The 22,047-nt window shown below is 44.6% G+C and overlaps 4 protein-coding genes across 14 annotated transcripts in view; all 4 read right to left on the bottom strand.

The window, feature by feature from the left end:
- Positions 1–19,044, bottom strand: part of LOC117093601 (zinc finger protein 761-like) — a 174,369-nt gene extending 155,325 nt beyond the window's left edge. Inside the window, exon 1 of the mRNA XM_033228920.1 lies at positions 18,957–19,044. Coding sequence (XP_033084811.1) covers positions 18,957–18,971 — 15 coding nt within the window. The 5' untranslated portion in view covers positions 18,972–19,044. The remainder of the gene's footprint in view (positions 1–18,956) is intronic.
- The window catches only part of LOC117093629 (zinc finger protein 468), a 170,675-nt gene that overhangs the window by 31,226 nt on the left and 117,402 nt on the right, over positions 1–22,047 (bottom strand). The window contains exon 1 of one of the 10 annotated variants that reach the window (XM_033229041.1): positions 19,933–20,659. The exons of 7 other annotated variants lie outside the window; for them this stretch is intronic. The gene's annotated coding sequence lies outside the window, so the exon portion shown is untranslated. Of the gene's footprint in view, positions 1–1,305; positions 1,325–8,177; positions 8,195–19,932; positions 20,660–22,047 lie in introns of those variants that run through there. 2 more of the 10 variants (XM_033229039.1, XM_033229035.1) reach the window with 2 other exon arrangements.
- Positions 1–22,047, bottom strand: part of LOC117093598 (zinc finger protein 845) — a 146,678-nt gene that overhangs the window by 72,655 nt on the left and 51,976 nt on the right. The window lies entirely within an intron of this gene.
- LOC117093631 (zinc finger protein 320) lies at positions 8,284–19,044 on the bottom strand. Its single transcript, XM_033229046.1, has 3 exons — positions 18,957–19,044; positions 16,238–16,364; positions 8,284–9,883 (listed from the first exon to the last, which is right to left on the bottom strand). Exons 1-3 carry the CDS (start codon positions 18,969–18,971, stop codon positions 8,496–8,498), a joined length of 1,530 nt encoding a protein of 509 aa, XP_033084937.1. The 5' UTR covers positions 18,972–19,044; the 3' UTR covers positions 8,284–8,495.

Below are 22,047 nucleotides of genomic sequence, written 5' to 3'. Positions count from 1 at the left end.
CACACCTGTGTGCATTCCTCACAAGATGGAGATAAGAGACTGAGAAAAGAAATAAGACACAGGGACAAAGTATAGAGAGAGAAGAGTCGGTCCAGGGGACCGGCGCTTTGCAAGTAAGACCTGCATTGGCCTCAGCCTCTGAGTTCCCTCAGTATTTATGGATCACTATCTCTACTATCTCGGTGAGGGGGATGTGGCAGGACTACAGGGTAATGGTGGGAACAGGGTCAGCAGGAAAACATGTGAGCAAAGGACTCTGGGTCATAAATAAGTTTAAGGAAAGGCGCTGTGCCCGGATGTGCACATAGGCCAGATTTATGTTTAACTTTACACAAACATCTCAGCGCAGTAAAGAGCAGTATTGCTACCAGCATGTCTCACTCCAGCCATAGGGCAGTTTTCTCGTATCTCAGTATAGAATATACAGTTGGGTTTTACACCGAGACATTCCATTCCCAGGGATGAGCAGGAGACAGATGCCTTCCTCTTTTACTCATCCTCCTCGGCACAGACCATTTACAGGGGTTGGGCAGGGGGACTGTAAGGTCTTTCCCTTTCAACGAGGCCATATCTCAGGCTGTCTCAGCTGGGGGAAACCTGGACAATACCCAGGCTTTCTTGAGCAGAAGTCCCCGCGGCTTTCCTTGGTGCATTGTGTCCCTGGTTAATCGAGAATGGAGAATGGCGATAGCTTTCACAAACCATACTGACTGCAAGAACTTTTTAAACAAACCACATCTTGCACAGCCCGAGACCAATTAAATCTTGATTCAATACACACATGTTTCTGTGAACACAGGGTTGGGGCTAAGGTTACAGATTAACAGCATCTCAAAGCATAAGAATTTTTCTTAGTACAGATCAAAATGGAGTTTCTTATGTCTTCCTTTTCTACATGGACACAGTAACAGTCTGAGCTCTCTTTTTTCCCCCCCACAATGTATGACTTTCATATACAGTTTCTCTGATCTGGTCCACAAAGAGTTAAACATGCATCCAGATGTGGCCCCTGAACAATCCCTGCCACCCAACATCACTGACAGCACGGGACCCTCACCCCGTCTCCATCCATGTCTGGTGTGAGCCCTTCCCAGGCCCATGCCCAGTGCCGCCTCTTCCCAAGCTCATTCACTAGGTTATAGGAGATGGAATTTAAGTGAAGATGACAAGGACTGAGAAAAGTCTTGGGTGAGTGCGAGCAAATGTGTGAGGCAGGACACTTCAGACTCACAGAAGACTGGAGAGTACACTACCTGGCATTTCAGAAAGGAAAGACAGCAGAATCCACCGAGGAATATCACTCACCTGAGGAAGAGCCATCCCTGGATCCTTTGCTTTGCTCTTCTTGGTGGCTTCCTCACGTAACATGAGTCTTTGGAAATCCTGTGTGTGAAAAAATCAGAGATTTAATGTTTAGAAACCACTCACTCCTTTCCTGTGACAAAACACACACACAGGGGAGACTTCTCCCGGGAGAAAGACGGTCCTCTGCTGCCCACTGCACCAGAGATTATGCAGAGATAAGAACATGCCACGGGAAGATCTACAAGGGTAATTTTGACCCATTTCCAGATCTTGCTCCCCTCCTGGAAAAGTCCACACACACTCTGCAGAAGGACACAGATCTTCTGGACACAGATCTGGCCCTAACCAAACCCCATGCAGACCACAGTCCCCTCACCTCCCTGTGGATCACAGGCTGATCTCAGCTCTCAACATGGAGGAAACTGCCTTGACGTTCAATGCTGGACACTGATGAGAATCACCAGCGCCATAGTAAATATTACTGAGGGTGGGTTTCAATCTATGATAATAGCAATCTCTGATAAAACAGCATAAAAGATGGATTTCCAAAATGTCTGAGAACCCTAACGTGAAGCCAGGCTTGAGCTCCACTCAGAGGGCACCAGCCCAGCACAGCCCCACCTTCTGGCTCTGCTCTCTGCTTGGGGACCTGTTCCCACCAGGATCCAGTGAATGAACAGTAAAGGAGCAAAAAGAATCGCATAGAACAGGCAACATGGACCAGAGGTAGGGGTGAAGGTGGAGCTGCCATGTCAAATGGAGGATTGTGGGCGATCACAAATGTTTCCATAGAAACAGTGATGTCAGAACAAAGACTTAGGAAAGAAATGCTGCTTGTCACTTGCAGCTGAGGGGCTAGAGGATCCTAGGCAGACCGACAGCCCAGGTGAAGGCCCTAAGAAAGGAGCAAGCTCAGTCCCAGAAAAAGGAAAGAAGCCTGCATGGCTAAAGTAGAGGAAGCCAGGAGGACCCAGCCAGGAGATGAAGTCAGAGGAGTCATGGGAGCCCAGATCCATAAGGATGAGGTCTTGAAATATTTTTCTCTCACTCCTCAAAAGAATTTTGGAAATGATGTATTTTCTCATTCCTTTTATGTATACATGGAAATTTCTCTTTACATTATAAATGACAACACTTACAAATAACGTAATTTATCTCCCATACTTAAAATAAATGCTGTCAAGTTTGGCTAAGCTTCCAGAAGTACACTGTCACCCTCATCTGACAAGTGTAGAGCTGTAAGGGAATGTGTTTGGGGGTTTAGGAAGTCACTTATGGATACGTGAAGGTGGAGATGCCTGTTTCACGTCCCAGCAGAAAGCTGAGGAGACAACTGGACACAGGATTTAGAGCTCAGGGGAGAGGCCTGCAGGGGACATGAGTAGGTGGGTTAAAGCTGTGAGATGAGATAAGGAAAAGCAGTGGATGTAGACAGTGACAAGAATAAGTTCAAGATGATTTGAGTCTAATCCCATTTTTTTCCATTCTGGTATTTGTGATTTTTACATTTTTGGAGGACAGGAATCCATTTAAAATTCAAATTGCAGCTGAGCATGACCCTCTCCTACAGGAAAAGCCACACACTATTTGGCAAAGGATTTCAGGGGTCAGTGAAACTCTGTCTCTACCAAAAGCACAAAAAATTAGCCAAGTGTGGTGGTGTGCATCTGTGGTCTCAGCCATTTGAGGGGCTGACTGGGGTGGATCTTTGGGCCTGGGAGGCAGAGGTTGCAGTGAGGCAAGATCGTGTCGCTGCACTCAAGCATGGGTGACCCAGTGACACTCCATCTCAAAAAAAGAAAAAAAAATTTCAGGATAATTTTATATACCTGAGCAAATGAAATGCTTCTTTCAATGTCTAAGGTTCTGATGGCATGAATCCTAAACATGTAATTATTTTCCCAGAAAAATCAGAGTAATATCTTCAAAATAAACACAATTGTAAAAACATAGCTATAGGTGTTTAAAACACTGAAAGAGAGGCAGCGGTACAAATGAGATCTGAGCAAACGTTTTCTTCATGAACACATAGGCTCTACTGGAAAAAGGTTCCAAGTCAATCCTGCCCATCCTTCAACATCTGCAAAGAACATTATGGATCAGAGGAACTTGAGGGGAACATTTACTTAGCAGCTCAGAGTTCACCATTTAATCAGATGACATAAAGAAAGAAAATGGAATAATAGGTTACCTGAACTAAATTTTGATGTTAGCATAAAGAAAAAGTTCCTTGATATCTTTATCAAGTACACATTGAAACAAGCTAAAATCATTTATCACATACCAGAAAATGTTTCCAATATATGATACAGACTAGACAGCATGCAGTCCTCAAGGCAAACTGAACACAGTAAATTCCAGAGAAAAACAATTTTAAAATGGTTAAAAATATATATCTAATGAAATGTGGGGTCATAGAATATTTTGAACACATATCATAGTTGCAAAACAATGATGTGACCTCATAAGATTCTACCAAAGCTTTTATGAGAAGCAGTTATTTATATTATTTTATTTTAGAGACAGAGTCTCACTCTTGCCCAGTGAGAGTGCAGTTGCACGATCTCAGCTCACTGTAACCTCCGCCTCCCAAATTCAAGCCGTTTTTCTGTCTCAGCCTCCTGAGTAGCTGGGATTTCAGGCACTTGCCACCACACCAAGCTAATTTCTATATTATAGTCAAGATGAGGATTCACCATGTTAGCCAGGCTGTTCTCAAATACCTGATCTCAGATGTTCCGCCCACCTTGGCCTCCCAAAGTGCTGGGATTACAGGCATGAGCCACAGCACCTGGCCTTTTTTTTTTTTTTTAATTAAGAAACACATTGGGCTGGTGGCTCATGGCTGTAATGCCAGCATCTTGGGAGACCAATATGGCTGTATCACTTGAGCCCTGGAATTTGAGACCAGCTTGGGCAACATAATGAAAGCCCATCTCTACCAGGAACACAAAAATTTGCCCAGTGCAGTGGCACATGGCTGTGTTCCTCGGTACTTTGGAGGCTGAGGTGGGAGGATCCCTTGAACCCAGGAGATTGAAGCTGTAGTGAGCTCTGATCCTGTCACCGCTCTCCTTCCTGGGCAACAGAATGAGACCCATCTTTAACAGAAATGAAGAAAAAGGAAACACATGTGTCCTGGATCTGGGGGCAGGGGGAATCTAAGGCCAATTAACACGAACTTCAGGAGGTCCTGATGACGTGGGCCCAAGGTGTTTAGGCTGCAGTTTGGTTTCACACATTTTACGACACACAAGACGGCAGTCAGTCCATACATACATTGGTCCGGTCTGGAAAAGTGGAATAACTGGAACTGGGGTTTCTGGGTCACAGGTAGATAACAAATAATCACATTCTTTGAGTCTTTGGGCAGCCTTTCACTAGATACACAATTTATATGTGAGGGGGGGAGGAGGAATAGTCATTTAAGCCTTAAGACTGGCTCAGTGACCCTGCATTTTTACACACACGACAGGGCAGTGGAAGCAATCAGATAGGCATTTGTCTCAGCTGTGCAGAGGGATGGGTTCTGTCCCACACCTGGAAAGATAAGCTATTAGTTTACATTGCTAGGGTGAAATTCAACAGAACTATTTTAGGGTGGAGATCTTGAGGCTTCCAGTTTGGGAGAGGCGTATGTAGCTTTTAAAAATAGTATTTGTAGCTATCTTGTTTAGGAATAAAATGGAAGGTAGGTTTGTCTGATGCAGTTCCCAGATTGACTTTTCTCTTTGGCTTAATTTTGATTTTCCTTTCACAAGCTTGTGACAGCCATAATGCTTTGACACACTGATACTGTTTTATACAGATTTTTCCATAACAGTAAAGTCCAAGGGTCTCTCATGAACTGGGTTAGAGAAGATGAGAAAATTTTCAGAAGAGTCCATCTCAAAAAAACAAAACAGAATTTAAAATACAGAATTAAGTAATTTGACTTTTTTTTTTTTTTTTTTTGAGATGGAGTCTCGCTCTGCCGCCCAGGCTGGAGTGCTGTGGCCAGATCTCAGCTCACTGCAAGCTCCACCTCCCGGGTTCACGCCATTCTCCTGCCTCAGCCTCCCGAGTAGCTGGGACTACAGGCGCCCGCCACCTCGCCCGGCTGATTTTTTGTATTTTTTAGTAGAGACAGGGTTTCACCGTGTTAGCCAGGATGGTCTCGATCTCCTGACCTCGTGATCCGCCTGTCTCGGCCTCTCAAAGTGCTGGGATTACAGGCTTGAGCCACCGCGCCTGGCCAGTAATTTGACTTTTTTAAAATGAAAAGTCTCACATATTTATTACTGAACCCATCCAACCAAGGTGTTCATAACAGATCCAGAGAGAAAAAATTCATTCTCAATAAAACACGTCCAACTCTCTAGATAGTGGTGACATTTTCAGCTTGATATGGTAACGTGATTGGATCCTCAGACAGCATAAATATGTGTGCCATCTCATGTGCAATTCCTTATAGACCCAGCTTAGCTCTTCTCCAGTGTCGTCTTTGACAGTTGTACCTACAAAACTGATGTGGATGGTCTGTCTGCCACTCTGTGCATCACTTTCTCTTTTTTTTTTTTTTTTTTTTTTGAGATGGAGTCTTGCTCTGTCGCCCAGGCTGGAGTGCAGTGGTGCAATCTCAACTCACTGCAAGCTCCACCTCCCAGGTTCACGCTATTCTCTGAATATACTATTCAGCCTCCCGAGTAGTAGCTGGGACTACAGGAGCCCACCACCATGCCTGGCTAATTTTTTGTATTTTTAGTAGAGACAGGGTTTCACCATGTTAGCAGGATGGTCTTGATCTCCTGACCTCATGATCAGCCTGCCTCAGCCTCCCAAAGTGCTGGGATTACAGGCATGAGCCACCACGCCTGGCCTGTGCATCACTTTCAACATTGTCTTTTCCCAACTTAAAAAGACTTATCCGGCCGGGCGCGGTGGCGCAAGCCTGTAATCCCAGCACTTTGGGAGGCCGAGACGGGCGGATCACGAGGTCAGGAGATCGAGACCATCCTGGCTAACACGGTGAAACCCGTCTCTACTAAAAATACAAAAACTAGCCGGGCGAGGTGGCGGGCGCCTGTAGTCCCAGCTACTCGGGAGGCTGAGGCAGGAGAATGGCGTAAACCCGGGAGGCGGAGCTTGCAGTGAGCTGAGATCTGGCCACTGCACTCCAGTCCGGGCGACAGAGCGAGACTCCGCCTCAAAAAAAAAAAAAAAAAAGACTTATCCATTTACAAACCGTGATTTCTTTCGGGCATCGTCCCCATAATCTTTCATAAAGCATCAATGATTTCATTGTCCCTCTACTCAAACTTTACCAAATTCATTTTTTGATACACTATCTGTCTCTGTCATCCATGTTGGAGTACAGTGGCATGATCATGGCTCCCTGCAGCCGCGACCTCCCAGGCTCAAGCCATCCTCCCACTGCAGTCTCCACAGAAGCTGAAACAGCAGGCATGTGACCCCATGCCCACCTAATTCATGTATTTTTTGTAGAGAAGGGGGTTTCACCATTCTGTCCAGGCTGGTCTTGAGTACCAGGGGCTCACGTGACCCACCTGTCTTGGCCTCTAAAAGTGCTGGTATTACAGGCCTGAGCCACTGCATCTGGTCTCATTGTAAATTTGGTATTTCTTGTTTCAACTTTAGCAGAATTTACATTGCTTTGAATGAGTCTCTTTTCAAACTCATGTGTTACCCATGTGAGTTCCTCAAACTACAGCCTGTTCAGACATGTTATAACAGATTTGTACCAGTTTATTTTGGTGCAAAAAATTTGACATCATGCACAATTTTCTCATAATATGTATTTTTCCATGAACTTCCTGAAGACCCCTTGTACTAGCAAACTGTATTCAAGAGGATATAAAAAGGATTGTAGATATTCAAATGCCACTTATTTCTGAGATGCAAGGATGGTTCAACATATTCAGGCAAATCAATGTGATATACCACTTGAACAGAATGAAAGATGAAAATCACATCATCTCAGTAGACGGAGAAAAAGCATTTCACAAAATTCAACATCCAGTCATCATGGAAATCCTAAACAAAATAGATACAGAAGAACATTTACCTCAGCAATAGAAAGACCATGCATGAAACAACCACAGTGGAAATAACCAATCAGGGAACATGTAATGCTTTTCCTGTAGGATCTCACATGATGCAAGACTGCTCTCACCCCTTCTATTCAATCAATACTGGCTGTCCTAGCCAGAGCAATGAAATAGCAAAAGAAATCAAACTCATCCAAATTAGAAAGAAGTAAAATTATAATAGTTTGTAGATGACATGATCTTCTGTGTAGAAAATCACAGAGTCAACCAAAATGCAACTGGAACTAATAAACATACGCAGTGGATTTGCAGAACAGAATAACAGCAGCAAAAACTAGTTGAATCTCCATACATTAACAATAAACAATTTTAAAAGAAAACTAAAAAACACTTTCAATTGCTAAAGAACTTAAAGTAAGAAATATTTAGGAATAAACATAAAAAGGTGAGAAATTTCTACCTTGAAATCTACCAACATTGATCAAAATGATTAAAAACATGTATAAATAGAGATACAAGCCATATTGAATAGAATAATATTGCTAAATGATTATATAACCAAATGTGATTTAGATTCAACACAATACTTTCTACAAATTTTTGTTAAAGAAACAAAAAACAGGCCAGGCACAGTGGCTCACACCTGTAATCTCAGCACTTTGGTAGGTGGAGACGGGCAGATCATAAGGTCAGAAGATCGAGACCATCCTAGCTAACATGGTGAAACCCCATCTCTACTAAAAATACAAAAAATTATCCAGGCATGGTGGCGGGAGCCTGTAGTCCCAGCTCCTTGGGAAACTGAGGCAGGAGCATCGCATGAACCTGGGAGGTGGAGGTTGCAGTGAGCCGAGATCACATCACTGTACTCCAATATGGGCAACAGAGCAAGACTCCGTCTTAAAAGAATAGATAAAAGAACATTCAGGCTGGAAAAGTGGCTCCCATCTGTTGGCCAGGTTGGTCTCAAATTCATGACCTCAAGTGACCTACCTGTCTTGGTCCCTCAAAGTGCTGGGATTACAGGTGTGAGCCACTGTGCCTGGCCCAATTCTCTGAACATAAACACTTTAATGTCAGGTAATGCTTGAACTCAATGTTAAGTCAACTCAAACTCAGGTCAAGGCTGATTTGACTCTAAAGTCAATTAATGTTTGATGGTTTGCTGTACTCATTGCATTTGAAACAATTGTCTCCAAAAGGAATTTTCTGATGTTCTGCAAGGAGTGACCTCAGACTGAAGACCTTGCCACACTGACGACATTTGTAAGATTTCTGTCCAGTATGGATTCTCTGATGCCTAATGAGGTGTGAAGGTGAATTAAAGGCTTTGCCACACTCATCACACTTGTGAGGTTTCTCTCCAGTATGAATCCTCCTATGTCTTTCAAGGTGTGATTTGCGAATGTAAACTTTGTCACATTCTTCACATTTGTAAAGTTTCTCTCCAGTATGCAGTTTTTGATGACATGCAAGGTATGCTTTTGTACTAAAAACCTTCCCACATTCATTACATGTGTAAGGTCTCTCGCCAGTGTGAACTCTCTGATGTTCTGCAAGGCGTGAATCACTCCGGAAAGCCTTGTCACAAACCTTACATTTGTATGGTTTCTCTCCAGTATGAATCCTCCTATGTCTTTCAAGATGTGATTTGCGACTGAAAACTTTGTCACAGTCTTCACATCTGTAAGGTTTCTCTCCAGTATGAACTCTACGATGTCCTGCAAGCGTTGCTCGTTGCTTAAAAACCTTACCACATTCATTACACTTATAAGGTTTCTCTGCAGTATGAACTGCCTTATGAATTACAAGGACTGAATTTCGAGCAAAGGTCTTGCCACACTCATTACACTTGTAAGGTTTCTCTCCAGTATGCAGTCTATGATGGTATACAAGGTGTGACGTCTGACTGAAGGTCTTGCCACACTCATTACACTTGTAAGGTTTCTCTCCAGTATGACTTCTATGATGACATGCAAGGGTTGCTTTTTGATCAAAAACTTTGCCACATTCATTACATGTGTAATGTTTGTCTCCCCTATGAATTCTAGTATGTTGTGCCAGGTGTGAATCATGCTTAAAAGTCTTGTCACAAACCTTACATTTGTATAGTTTCTCTCTAGTATGAATTCTCCTATGTATTTCAAGATGTGATTTGCAACTGAAAACTTTCTCACATTCTTCACATTTGTAAGGTTTCTCTCCAGTATGAATTCTCCTATGTCTTCGCAGATGTGAATGAAAGCTTGATCCAAGCTGATCTTTAACAGGCTTGGTTCCAGCAAGCCTTTGATCATACTGGTCTGTACTAACTGTCAACTTTTTCATTTCTGTCATGGGTGATTCATGATCATTTGTTTCATCTTCTCGCCACTGAAACACAAAGTCATGAATGTCTTTCTCAATTTCCCGGGAGCACAATGCTCCAATGTGATAACTTGCTTGTCTTTGCAATGTCCCTGTGTGGAACACCTCTGTATTGCCTTGCCCTGTTGACAACAATGTATTCCTCATGCATTTGGAAGAGATATCTACAAAATATAAACACCAATAGGTTTCCAATTAAGTACAGATGGTATATAATACTGAAATGTGTAAATATCACACACACAAAAATACTTATTAACTTCCCAAACATGAGCTTCAAAGTTTAGGAACACAAAACGAGTAGATTCTTTAATAAATAAAGACCGATTATATGTAGTTCAAATCATTTTTACAGAAGCTTATTTCCAATATCATGACAAAACACTGAGAGGGCACAAACATGTGTAAGCCTAAAGTAAGGAGTATTTTTCCACTGTGACCCTAAAGTGTATCACATTGTGCAAAAAACATATCACTGTCACATCAATGAAGAGAAAAATATATATTCTTCATATATACAGTATATTTAGTATATACAAATAAATGCTAAAAAACCAGACAATGTACTACATTGGTAAATAATCCACAACAAGCTCTTGTAAGGATAATCAAAATCAATGGAAATTCTATATTATCAAACAATCATAGCACTGAGAAGATTACAAAAATTAGCCAGGTGTGGTGGCCCACCCTGTCATCCCAGCTACTCAGGAGGTTGAGGCACAAGAATCAATTTAAACCAAGATGCAAAGGTTGCAGTGAGCCAACATCGTACCACAGCACTCCAGCCTGGGTGACAAAGTGAGACTCCATCTCAGAAAATAAAAAAAAGGCAGGGGGTGGTGGCTCGCACCTGTAATCCCAGTACCCTGGGAGGCCGAGGCAGGTGGATCACCTCAGGTTAGGAGTTCGACCAGCCTGGCCAATGTGGCTACTAAAAATACAAAATGTAACTGGGCGTGGTCACTGGCGGCTGTAATCCCAGCTAGTTGAAAGGATGGGCAGGAAAATCACTTGAACTTGGGAGGCAAAGATTGTGGTGAGCTGAGATCGCACCACTGCACGCCACCTTGAGAGACAGAGTGAGACTCTGTCTCAAAAAAAAAAAAAAAAAAAGAAAATTTTAATACCATATCTTTCTGAATAACTGTTACAAAATTACCTATATCCATGTGGAACAGGCATGCTGTGACTTTTTAAAAACATTTTTGTATTTTTATTTTTTTGATATGGAGTCTTACTCTGTCACCCAGGCTGGAGTGCAATGGCATAATTTAGTTCACTGCAACCTCTGCCTCCTGGGTTCAAGCAAGTCTCTTGCCTCAGCCTCCCAAGCACCTGGGATTACAGGCACGCGCCACTATGCCCAGCTAATTTTTGTACTTTTTTTTTTTTTTGAGAGGGAGTCTCGCTCTGTCGCCCAGGCTGGAGTGCAGTGGCCGGATCTCAGCTCACTGCAAGCTCTGCCTCCCGGGTTCACGCCATTCCCCTGCCTCAGCCTCCCGAGCAGCTGGGACTACAGGCACCCGCCACCTCGCCCGGCTAGTTTTTTGTATTTTTTAGTAGAGACGGGGTTTCACCGTGTTAGCCAGGATGGTCTCAATCTCCTGACCTCGTGATCCGCCCGTCTCGGCCTCCCAAAGTGCTGGGATTACAGGCTTGAGCCACCGCGCCCGGCCTAATTTTTGTACTTTTAACAGAGATGGGGTTTCACCATGTTGGCCAGGCTAGTCTCGAACTCCTGACCTCAGGTGATCCACACATCTTGGCCTCCTGAAGTCCTAGGGATTACAGGCATAAGCCACTGTGCCCAGTGGCACTTTGTGACATTAACGAAGGGAATGTGTCAGTTATATTGCATACCACACACCGAAAACTCATAAAAATCAATAAAATATTGCAACCCATGATAAAACAAGAAAGAAAATAGTAAGTCAATTTATATTGCCTACAGAATTCTAAACAATTCCCTCTTAAGAAAAAAGCCAAAACTTGTAGTTACCACCAGTACACGACATAAGACCTGAAATATGTGTTAAGATCACTACCTTCTGAAGTATGAAGTGAAGAAAATACACAGCATCATAAGGAATGAGAACTGACTAACAGCCGGCCACAGTGGCACATACCTGTAATCCCAGCACTTTGATAGGCTGAGTTGGGTGGATCATGAGATCATAAGTTCAAGACCAGCCTGGAACAAATGGTGAAACCCCATCTCTACTAAAAATACAAAAAAAAAAAAAAAAAATTAGCTGGGTGTGGTGGCAGATGCCTGTAATCCCAGCTATTTGGGAGTCTGAGGCAGGAATCATTTGAACCGGGAGGTTGAGGTTGCAGTGAGCCAAGACCGTGCCACTGCACTCTAGCCGGGGCAACAAGACGAGATTCCGTCTCAATAAAATAAGATAAATAACTACTTCTAAAATAAGCTTCGGTAGATTTGGTATTCTCTAATAGGATGTTCCTGCAGATGCAGACCCTGAGAGGATTGAGTCATGGGTGTTGACTACACGTGAATAGGACCAGTGCATTTATAAAGAGACATTAAAAAGCTCATTGCCTGTTCCTCTTTCCACCATATTAGGCCACAGCAGGAAGATGGCTGGGCTAAACCATGAAGAAGGCTCCCACCAAGAACCAATTTGGCTGGTACCTTGCTCTTGGATTTCCCACTTTCCAAATTCATGAGAAATAAATGTCTCTATCTGAAGCCTCCCAGTTTAAGCTACTTCCTTTTTCATTTGTTTTTCAGATCGAGTTTCTCTATCACCCAGGCTGGAGTGTAGGGGCACGATTATCCTGCCTCAAGTGATTCTCCCTCCTCAGCCCAGAGTCTCAGTCTGTCGCTCAGGCTGGAGTGCAGTGGCATGATCTCGGCTCACAGCAACCTCCACCTCACGGGTTGAGGTGATTCTCCTGCCTCAGTCTCCCAAGTAGCTGGGATTATAGGTGCATGTCACCATGCACAGCTGATTTTTGTAGTTTTAGTAGAGATGGGGTTTCACCATATTGGCCAGGCTTGTCTCGAACTACTGACCTCAAGTGATTACCCTGTCTCAGCCTCCCAAAGTGCTGGGATTTTAGGTGTGAGTCAGGGTGCCTGGCCCATTTTTGGCATTTAGTACATTCGACATTTCACCATGTTGGCCAGACTGCTCTCAAACTCCTGACCTCAAGCAATCTCCCCACCTTGGTCTTCGAAAGTGCTAGGATTAGAGGCGTGAACCACCATGGTCAGCCAGTCTAAGCTATTTCTAACAGGACAGTGAAATGACAGAGACAGGAACAGGAGCATCTCATCAATATCACCGAAAGCTGACAAATCTGATTAAACAAAGGAAGTTTAGGGTCTGTACTGTAAATCTTGCAATACTTGAAGCCATCTAATAGCACTAACATGTTTTAAAAACCTTGAGACAGGTAGGGCATGGTAATCCCAGCATTTTGGGAGGGTGAGGTGCGAGATTCATGAGGTCAGGAGATCAAGACCATCTCAGCTAACAAGGTGAAACCCCATCTCTGCTAAAAAAAAAAAAAAAACAAAAAATTAGCCTGGCATGTTGGCACTCGCCTATAGTCCCAGCTACTTGGGAGGCTGAGGCAGGAGAATCGCTTGAACCTGGGAAGTGGAGGTTGCAGTGAGCCAAGATCACAGCACTGCACTTTAGCCTGGGTGACAGACTGAGACTGTGTCTCAACAACAACCAAAAATAAATGACAGAAGGCTAAAGAGTAACTCCAACCCACAAACATATAGAAAGCTCTCCAGTAAAGGTAAATAAAAAAACAGGTAGGCCGAGCATGGTGGGTCACGCCTATAATCCCAGCACTTTGGGAGGACAAGTCAGGCAGATCACCTGGGGTCAAGAGTTTGAGACCAGCCTGGCCAACAAGGAGAAACCCTGTCTCTACTGAAAATACAAAATTAGCTGGGTGTGGTGGCGCACGCCTGTCATCCCAGCTACTCAGGAGGCTGAGGCAGGAGAATGGGTTGACCCCAGGAGTCAGAGGTTGTGATGAGCCGAGACTGCAGCATTGCACTTCAGCCTAGATGACAAGAGCAAACCTCTGTCTCATAAATACATAAATTAATTCATTAATAAAAGGACAGATACAGAAATTTGCGTACGTGTACCTTTTCTTCATAAGGAAACTTTTTCATATTATTTAAAATGAAAAGCCACTGTGCATATATGTTAACAGAAATGCAACATACACAAAAGTAACTCTGACATAAATTTAAAAAGTTCTGCTGGAGAAGAAGTAGTTTTTGCAGGTTATGGAATTTTTTTTTTTTTTGGACACAGAGTCTCACTCTGTCTCCTAGGCTGGAGTGCAATGGTGCGATCTCGACTCACTGCCACCTCCACCTCCCAGGTTCAAGCGAGTCTCCTGCCTGAGCCTCCTGAGTAGCTGGGATTACAGCTGCCCACCACTGCACCTGGGTAATTTTTGTAAATTTAGTAGAGACGAAGTTTCACCATGCTACCCAGGCTGGTTCTGAACTCCTGACCTCAGGTCATCTGCCCAGCTCGGCATCCCAGTGCTGGAATTACAGGTGTCAGCCACTGCACCTGGCCAGGTTATGGAAATTTTACGTTTCATTATTGTGCTATAATCTAAGATGTTTAACATACCTGCAACAATAACCTCTCTCCATATATCAATACAACACACTTCACTTCTGCATACTGAAAGGTATGGACACTAACGTGGTTGTTATATTTACCCTGGAATCATGCTTCAACCACTTACATGTTTACTAAGAACTAAAAGACAAAACTATTTAAAATATTAACAGTGGTTGGGCATGGCAGCTCATGCCTATAATCCCAGAGTTTTGGGAATCTGCGGCAGGTGAATCACTTGAGATCAGGGGTTTGAGACCAGCCTGACCAACACGGTGAAATCCCTTCTCTACTAAAAACACAAAAATTAGCTGGGCATGGTGGTGAGCAACTGCAGTCCCAGCTTCCAAGAAAGCTGGCGCACAAAAATCCTTTGTGCCCGAAAGGTGGAGGCTGCAGTTGGCCAACATCGTTCCACTGCACTGTAGCCTGGGCGAAAGAGTGACGCTGTCATAAAGAAAGAAAGAAAAGAAAAGAAATAAATAAGGAAAGAGCAGAGGAATATGTGGGGGCAAAGAAAGATGTGCCTTCAGAGATCTCAGGATAGAAACTTTCCTTTTCCCACAGAATTCTCCCACTCGCAGAGAGTTTCCCCACACACTCTTGGAAGGTGGAGCTTCCACTCTGCCCATCTGAGCTCTTACCTGCCTTTACACCTATAATACATTCCCACCCAGCTGGATTTTTTTTGCTATTTTCACTTTACTCTCCACGGTCCAGGGCTCTTTCCCTTGCTCCAACATGGAGACAGCAGGTCAGAAAGAGACTCCTGTTTATAAAAAGAAAGGACCATGACATGCTGGAGCTTTTCTAGAGTCCCAGCCCTATGTTTCAGTAGGAAAGAAGACATTACAGATGGATGTAGGAAAATATTTCACTAATTGCTCCACTGACTGCCTCCTTCTGAATGCTGAGGGAGCCTTGTAATATGTAATATGTGGACATCGAGCTCTCTTCCAAGAACTACTGAATTGAAAGCACAGGAGAAGCAAACAGGGAACTGGGTATCTTTTTTTTTTGTTTTTTGTTTCTTTTTGAGACGGAGTCTCGCTCTGCCGCCCAGGCTGGAGTGCAGTGGCCGGATCTCAGCTCACTGCAAGCTCCGCCTCCTGGGTTTACGCCATTCTCCTGCCTCAGCCTCCCGAGTAGCTGGGACTACAGGCGCCCGCCACCTCGCCCGGCTAGTTTTTTGTATTTTTTAGTACAGACGGGGTTTCACCGGTTTAGCCAGGATGGTCTCGATCTCCTGACCTCGTGATCCACCCGTCTCGGCCTCCCAAAGTGCTGGGATTACAGGCTTGAGCCACTGCGCCCGGCCAGAACTGGGTATCTTTAAAGTCGGCCATAAGGTTTTGTTTTTGTTTTTTGAGACAGTCGTGCTCTGTCATCCAGGCTGGAGTGCAGTGGTGTGTTCCTGGCTCACTGCAACCTTGGCCTCCTGGGTTCAGGTGATTCTCTTTCCTCAGCCTTTCCGGGAGCTGGGATTACAGGCATGCACCACAACGTCTGGCTAATTTTTGTATTTTTGGTAGAGATTGGGTTTCTCCAAGTTGGCCAGGCTGGTCTCAAACTCCTGACATGAAGTGATCCACATACCTCAGCCTCCCAAGGTGATGGGATGACAGGTGTGAGCCACCACGCCCGGCTTGCCATAAGGTTTTATCCCTACTTTAGTTCTGGAACCCACATTGAGGTATCATGAAGAATGCAGAACATTTAAACAAAGGCAACAGTGAAAGTCCAGATGCTACATCATGAAGCTTTTCATTTCTAACTCAATACGGCTTCCATTTTAGTCAAGCAAGAATGGGGCTCCCAAGAGAACCCAGAGAAAATGTAAAGATACACAAGGACACATCCCCACTTCTGGAGGGAAGTTATCCTCACCCAGGGAGACCAGGTTCCTATAATTCTCCAGCATCACGTCTCTGTATAGAGTCCTCTGAGCAGGGTCCAGGCACTTCCACTCCTCCTGAGAGAATTCTATGGCCACATCGCTGAATGTCAACAGACCCTGAAAGGAAAACACATTTTAAGGAAATGGTTATGGGAGGAGTTCTTACCTTTACAGGAAATGAGAAGAGGAGAGAGGGGAAAGCATAGATTTAATTGTAGTGAATGTTCTGACAAATCCAAGTGAGGGATTTTTCACCACATGATGTCTTCCCAGTGGTGTTTGATTATAATTTTTGAGGAGGCCATAACATTCTCTCGGTGTGAATTTCTTATGTTTGTAAAAATACAAGAAATGAATAAAAATCAAAGCAAAGCTCCTTTTATACAAATGTTTGAAACTTTTATGGACACACCAAGTGCCACTCAGTATCTAGATGAGACACAGAGTGAGTGATGTCTTCAAAGATGTCAATGTCCACAGTTAAAGATCAGCTGGGTGCAGTGACATATGCCTGTAATCCCAGCTACGTGGGAGGCTGAGGCAGGAGAATCGCTTGATCCTGGGAGGCAGAGGTTGCTGTGATCCCAGATCGCATCACTGTACTCCAGCCTGGGCAACAGAAACTCCATTTCAAAAAAAAAAAAAACGAAAAAAGAAAATTAGTTGGCATGGTGGCAGGCACCTGTGGTCCCAACTACTTGGAAGGCTGAGGTGAGAGGATGGCTTGACCCTGAGGGTGGAGGTTTTCAGGGAGCTACGATCATACCAGGGCACTCCAGCCTGGGCAACAAAGCAAGACCCTGTCTCTAAATAAAATAAAATACATGAAAACAAAATTAGTCAAAGCACAAAAATCCATTGTGTAAATGCTTACAAAATAATAAAACCTACACAAACTCAAAAAAAATTAGATGTTAATACAAAGGATTGTCATTTGTCCCAAATTTTCAAAATATAAAAGATTTTCAAAATATATACATGCTTGTACATATGCATAAATGTGTGTGTATATGTGTGGGGATGTGTGTATATATACATATACACATACACAGGTTTTAAAAATATAAGATTTAGCAAGTTTTGCCAGGTGTTGTGGCTCATGCCTGTAATCCCAACACTTTGGGAGGCCGAGGCGGGTGGATCACAAGGTCAGGAGTTTGAGACCAGCCTGGCCAGCATGGTGAAACCCCATCTCTACTAAAAATACAAAAATTAGCTGGATGTGGTAGCATGCACATGGAGTCCCAGCTACTCAGGAAGCGGAGGCAGGAGAATTACTTGAACCTGGGAGGCAGGGGTTACAGTGAGCTGAGATGGTGCCATTGCACTCCAGCCTGGTGACAAAGCCAGACTCCGTCTCAAAAAAAAAAGAAAAAATAGCAAGTTTTGTTTAACTGAAAAGGAATCTCATCTTGCTAGAAAAGGATACTTTGGTAGCTGGTGGTGGGTGGAATCTCATCAGATGAAGGAAACAGGAAATGCCTCATCCCAGACAAAGCAATTACCCTTTTAACTGCCTGGCCTGGAGGATGGAGAATGGCTTGAACCTGTGAGTCGGAGGGTATAGTAAGCCAAGATCATGCCACTGTACTCCAGCCTGGGTGACAGAGCAAGACTCCGTTTCAAAAAAAAAAAGGCCGGGCGCGGTGGCTCAAGCCTGTAATCCCAGCACTTTGGGAGGCCGAGATGGGCGGATCACGAGGTCAGGAGATCGAGACCATCCTGGCTAACACGGTGAAACCCCGTCTCTACTAAAAAATACAAAAAACTAGCCGGGCGTGGTGGTGGCGCGTGTAGTCCCAGCTACTCGGGAGGCTGAGGCAGGAGAATGGCGTGATCCCGGGAGGCGGAGCTGCAGTGAGCTGAGATCCGGCCACTGCACTCCAGCCTGGGCGACAGAGCGAGACTCCGCCTCAAAAAAAAAAAAAAGATAATAGGTGGAATAAGAACATGGCTTTATCCTCTGGGATAAAAAACAAGGCACCACCATACCTGGCTAAGTTTTTGAGAAACACTGTAACCATTTTTACCACAAACACCTGTTTCACAAGCCGCTCCACAGTGACGCCACTGTCTTCATGAGCTTAATGTGCTAAGAATGGTTTCATGAACGTCCTGCTATTATTTATATTGATTTCATATTCTTAAAATAATGATAGGATCATTCTTGTATCATTCATATCTATGTATGAACTTTACATTCTAATTAGTAAAATTTTTTGAGTCAGAAACACAGTAACTCACTCAATTATCTAAAAATGTACTATAATGTCAGGCAGAAAAGATTTCTCATTATTGGTCTCCTTTTCTAGAATTTACCATGTACTTTGTGCCCATTAATAGGTGACTTCCATTAGCAGCTGCTCTACTCCTGGTCCACAGAGAGCTGACAGAGCATCCAGATGTGGCCCCTGAACAATCCCTGCTGCCCAACAGCACTCACACCATGGGACCCTCACCCCGTCTCCATCCATGTCTGGTGTGAGCCCTTCCCAGGCTCATGTTCAGTGCAGCCTCTTCCCAAGTTCATGTCACTGGGTCACAAGGGACAGAATCTAAGCGAGATGAGAGGGACTGAGGGAAGGCACGGGTGAGTGTGAGCAAACCTGTCAGGCAGGACGCTTCAGACTCAGAGAAGATTCCCAACTCCAAGGCCCAGGGTTTCTGAAAGGAAGGAGAGAGAACAATCCACCGAGAATATCATCTCACCTGAGGAGGAGCCATCCCTGACTCCTTTGCTTTCCTCTTCCTCTTCCGGGTTTCTTCCTCACATACCAAGAGTTTTTAGAAATCAATCCTGAATGTTAAAAATATGCTGTTTATTGCTCAGAATCAACACACCCCGCCCCTGTAACACAACCACACATACAAAGGAGACCCCACCCTGGGAAATATGGTCTCCGATGCTGCCCACTGCCCCAGGGATGATAAACTCCTACAGAAAAACTCCCACTCGCCTCCTGGAGGAGCCCACACACATGCTGCAGCAGCGGGGAGCCGGGCTGGAATGAGCTCCCCTTCAGGGCACAGACCCAGCCCTCAGCAAACCCCATGCAGAGGCTGGGTGCAGTGGCTCATGCCTGTCATCCCAGCACCCTGGGAGACCAAGATGCGTAGATCCCTTGAGCTCAGGAGTTTGTGACTAGCCTGGGAAACATGGTGAAACCCCATCTCTACCAAAAATGCAAAAACTTAGCCAGGTATGGTGGTGCACATCTGTGTGTCTGTGGTTCCAGCTACTTAGGAGGCTGAGGTGAGAGGATCACTTGTGCTTAGGAGTTCGAGACCAGCCTGGCCAACATGGTGAAATCCTGTCTCTACTAAAAATACAAAAATTGGGCCAGGTGCGGTGGTTCATGCCTGTAATGCTAGCACTCTGGAAGGCCAAGGTGGGTGGATTATTTGAGGTCAGGAGTTCTAGACCAGCCTGGCCAACATGGTGAAACCCTGTCTCTTATTAAAAGTAGCTGGGCTTGATGGGCATCTGTAATCCCAGCTACTCGGGATGCTGAGGTTGGAGGATCACTTGAACCTGGGAGGTGGAGGTTGCAATGGGTTGAGATCAGGCCACTACACTCCAGCCTGGGTGACAGAGTAAGACTAAAATAAAAATAAAAATAAAATAAAATATAAAATAAAATACTACAAATACAAAAATTAAGCTAGGTGTGGTGGTGGGTGGCACCTGTATCTCAGTTACTTGGGAGGCTGAGGCACAAGAATCACTTGAACCCAGGAGACAGAGGTCACAGTGAGCCAAGATCACAAGACTGCACTCACAGCCTGGAAGACAGTGAGACTGTTTGAGGAGAAAAAAGAAAAAAAAAAAGAAAAGAAAAAAAAAAGTATTTCTGATGTGATAAAGAGATAATAAAACCTGAGTAACATGATAGAGACTGATGGGCAGAGGGAACTTCAGATGGGGGTGGGAGAGCATGGCAGACAGCTCTGAGCCTAGACCTGAAGGAGCAGAAAGGGAGAGGGCTGTGATCATTTAGGGACATAGAGTAAGAGCAGGGAAAATGACCTGAGACAGGAAGGGTTTGATGTTTGGGAAAAGAGAAAAGCAAATGTGACTGGGGCAGAGGGATTCAGGAGATGCGGGCAAGCTCCCAGGAGGAGGCTGGACACTGGCAGGGGCCCTGGTCACAGGGCTGTGGAGCCACAGTGAGGAGTTGGGCTTTTGTCCTGGGGAACTCGGGAAGCCGGTGGAGGGTTCCCTGCCAGGGACTGACACGACCTGCTTTAGATTTTGCTATGATATCCTCAGAGTGGGGACATATTCACTGAGTTATCCTGAGAAGGTCTGAGGTGAGTGAGAAGGTGCCTGAATTCTTACATGGAGGCCTGGAAGGGCTAATGGAAAGGGTTGGTCTGATTACTCCTCTCTTTGAAAAAGCATCTTTGACATGCCTGGGCTAAAGAAATTTCTTTTGCAAGGTTCTGATGCTACTGACTCTCAACATTTAATTCTTCCTTATGAAAAAATTACAGTAACATTTATAAAATGCAGTACTGTAAACACACAGCTACTGACCTTGAAAACAGGGAGGCCAGGTGGGGTGGTTCAGGCCTGTAATTACAGCACTTTGGGAGTCCAAGGCGGACAGATCACCTGAGGTCAGGAGTTCAAGACCAGCCTGAGCAATATGGAGAAACCCCCGTCTCTACTAAAAATACAAAAATTATCTAAGCATGGTGGCGCATGGCTGTAATCCCAGCTACTCAGGAAGGCTGAGGCAGGAGAATCACTTGAACCTGGGAGGCGGAGGTTGCGGGGAGCCAAGATCGTGCCATTGCACTCCAGCCTGGGCAACAAGAGCAAAACTGTGTCCCAAACAAACAAACAAACAAAAACCAAAAAGAAAACAGGTAAAGAGGGTCAGCTGTAGAACCAAGATATAAGCAAATTTTTTCAATCAAGAAAACATGGGTGGCCAGATGTGGTGGCTCAAGCCTGTAATCCCAGCACTCTGGGAGGTCAAGGCAGGTGAACTGCTTGAGGTCAGGAATTTGAGACCAACCTGGCCAACATGGTGAAACCCTGTCTCTACTAAAAATACAAAAATTAGCCAGGCTCCATTTCCACAACTTACTTAACCTCTTGTTGCTCCTTCTCCCCAATCTTTACATCACCCTCAATCTCCACAGATTTCCACCTCTTCTCCCATCTCTGTACCTCCTCTGTTTTCCCTGTTAAATTCTCTCTTCCCTGTTATACCCCCCTGGCCCCACTCTCTGGCACCCCAGATCCCCAGGTGTCCTCCCTGCTGTGGTTCTCCCTCTGTTTTCCTTGCCACCAGCATCACTCTGCTCTGTCTGCCCTGGCTCCAAATTCCTCCCTCCTTCTCCCTCACCCTGATGAGCCTCCCTCTTTGCTGCCCCTCTCCCTATACCTTGCTGTCCTTCATCTCTGTACATCTAGATTTTCTCTACATTTCTCCAGTTGCTTTTCTCCTGCTGCTTTTTTTTTTTTTCCACTTTTGCTGTCTCTTGGCAAATCTCTCACCCATCTTCTATGTTGCCATCTTTTGTGGGCCTTTCTCATTCTTTTCTCTGTCTCAGGTTTTTTACTGCTGTCTCCTGATCTCTGTGGCCCACAAAATCACAGGAGGGTTTGGACAACTGCATGTCAGAGGAGCCCATTTTCCAGTGGCTGGCTCTGGGCAGGGGAGAACACCTTGTGTTGCAGGACAGGCCCTGGGCACCTCCACAACGCGGGCCTGGGCAACAGAGCAAGACTTTCTCAAAATAATAATAATAATAAATATATATATATAGCAAATGATGTGTTTTCTAC

Source organism: Trachypithecus francoisi, unplaced genomic scaffold (assembly GCF_009764315.1).
Source record: "Trachypithecus francoisi isolate TF-2019V2 unplaced genomic scaffold, Tfra_2.0 Lachesis_group12, whole genome shotgun sequence".
NCBI classification, from domain to species: Eukaryota; Metazoa; Chordata; class Mammalia; order Primates; family Cercopithecidae; genus Trachypithecus; species Trachypithecus francoisi.
This window is presented reverse-complemented; position numbering and strand designations above follow the sequence as displayed.

Bases quoted from the DNA above. Each gene is read 5' to 3' on its own strand.
- LOC117093631 (XM_033229046.1), bottom strand. The intron at 9,884-16,237 runs GTGAGGATAACT...TATATTTTGTAG, and splicing joins TAGGAACCTGGTCTCCCTGG to ATATCTCTTCCAAATGCATG.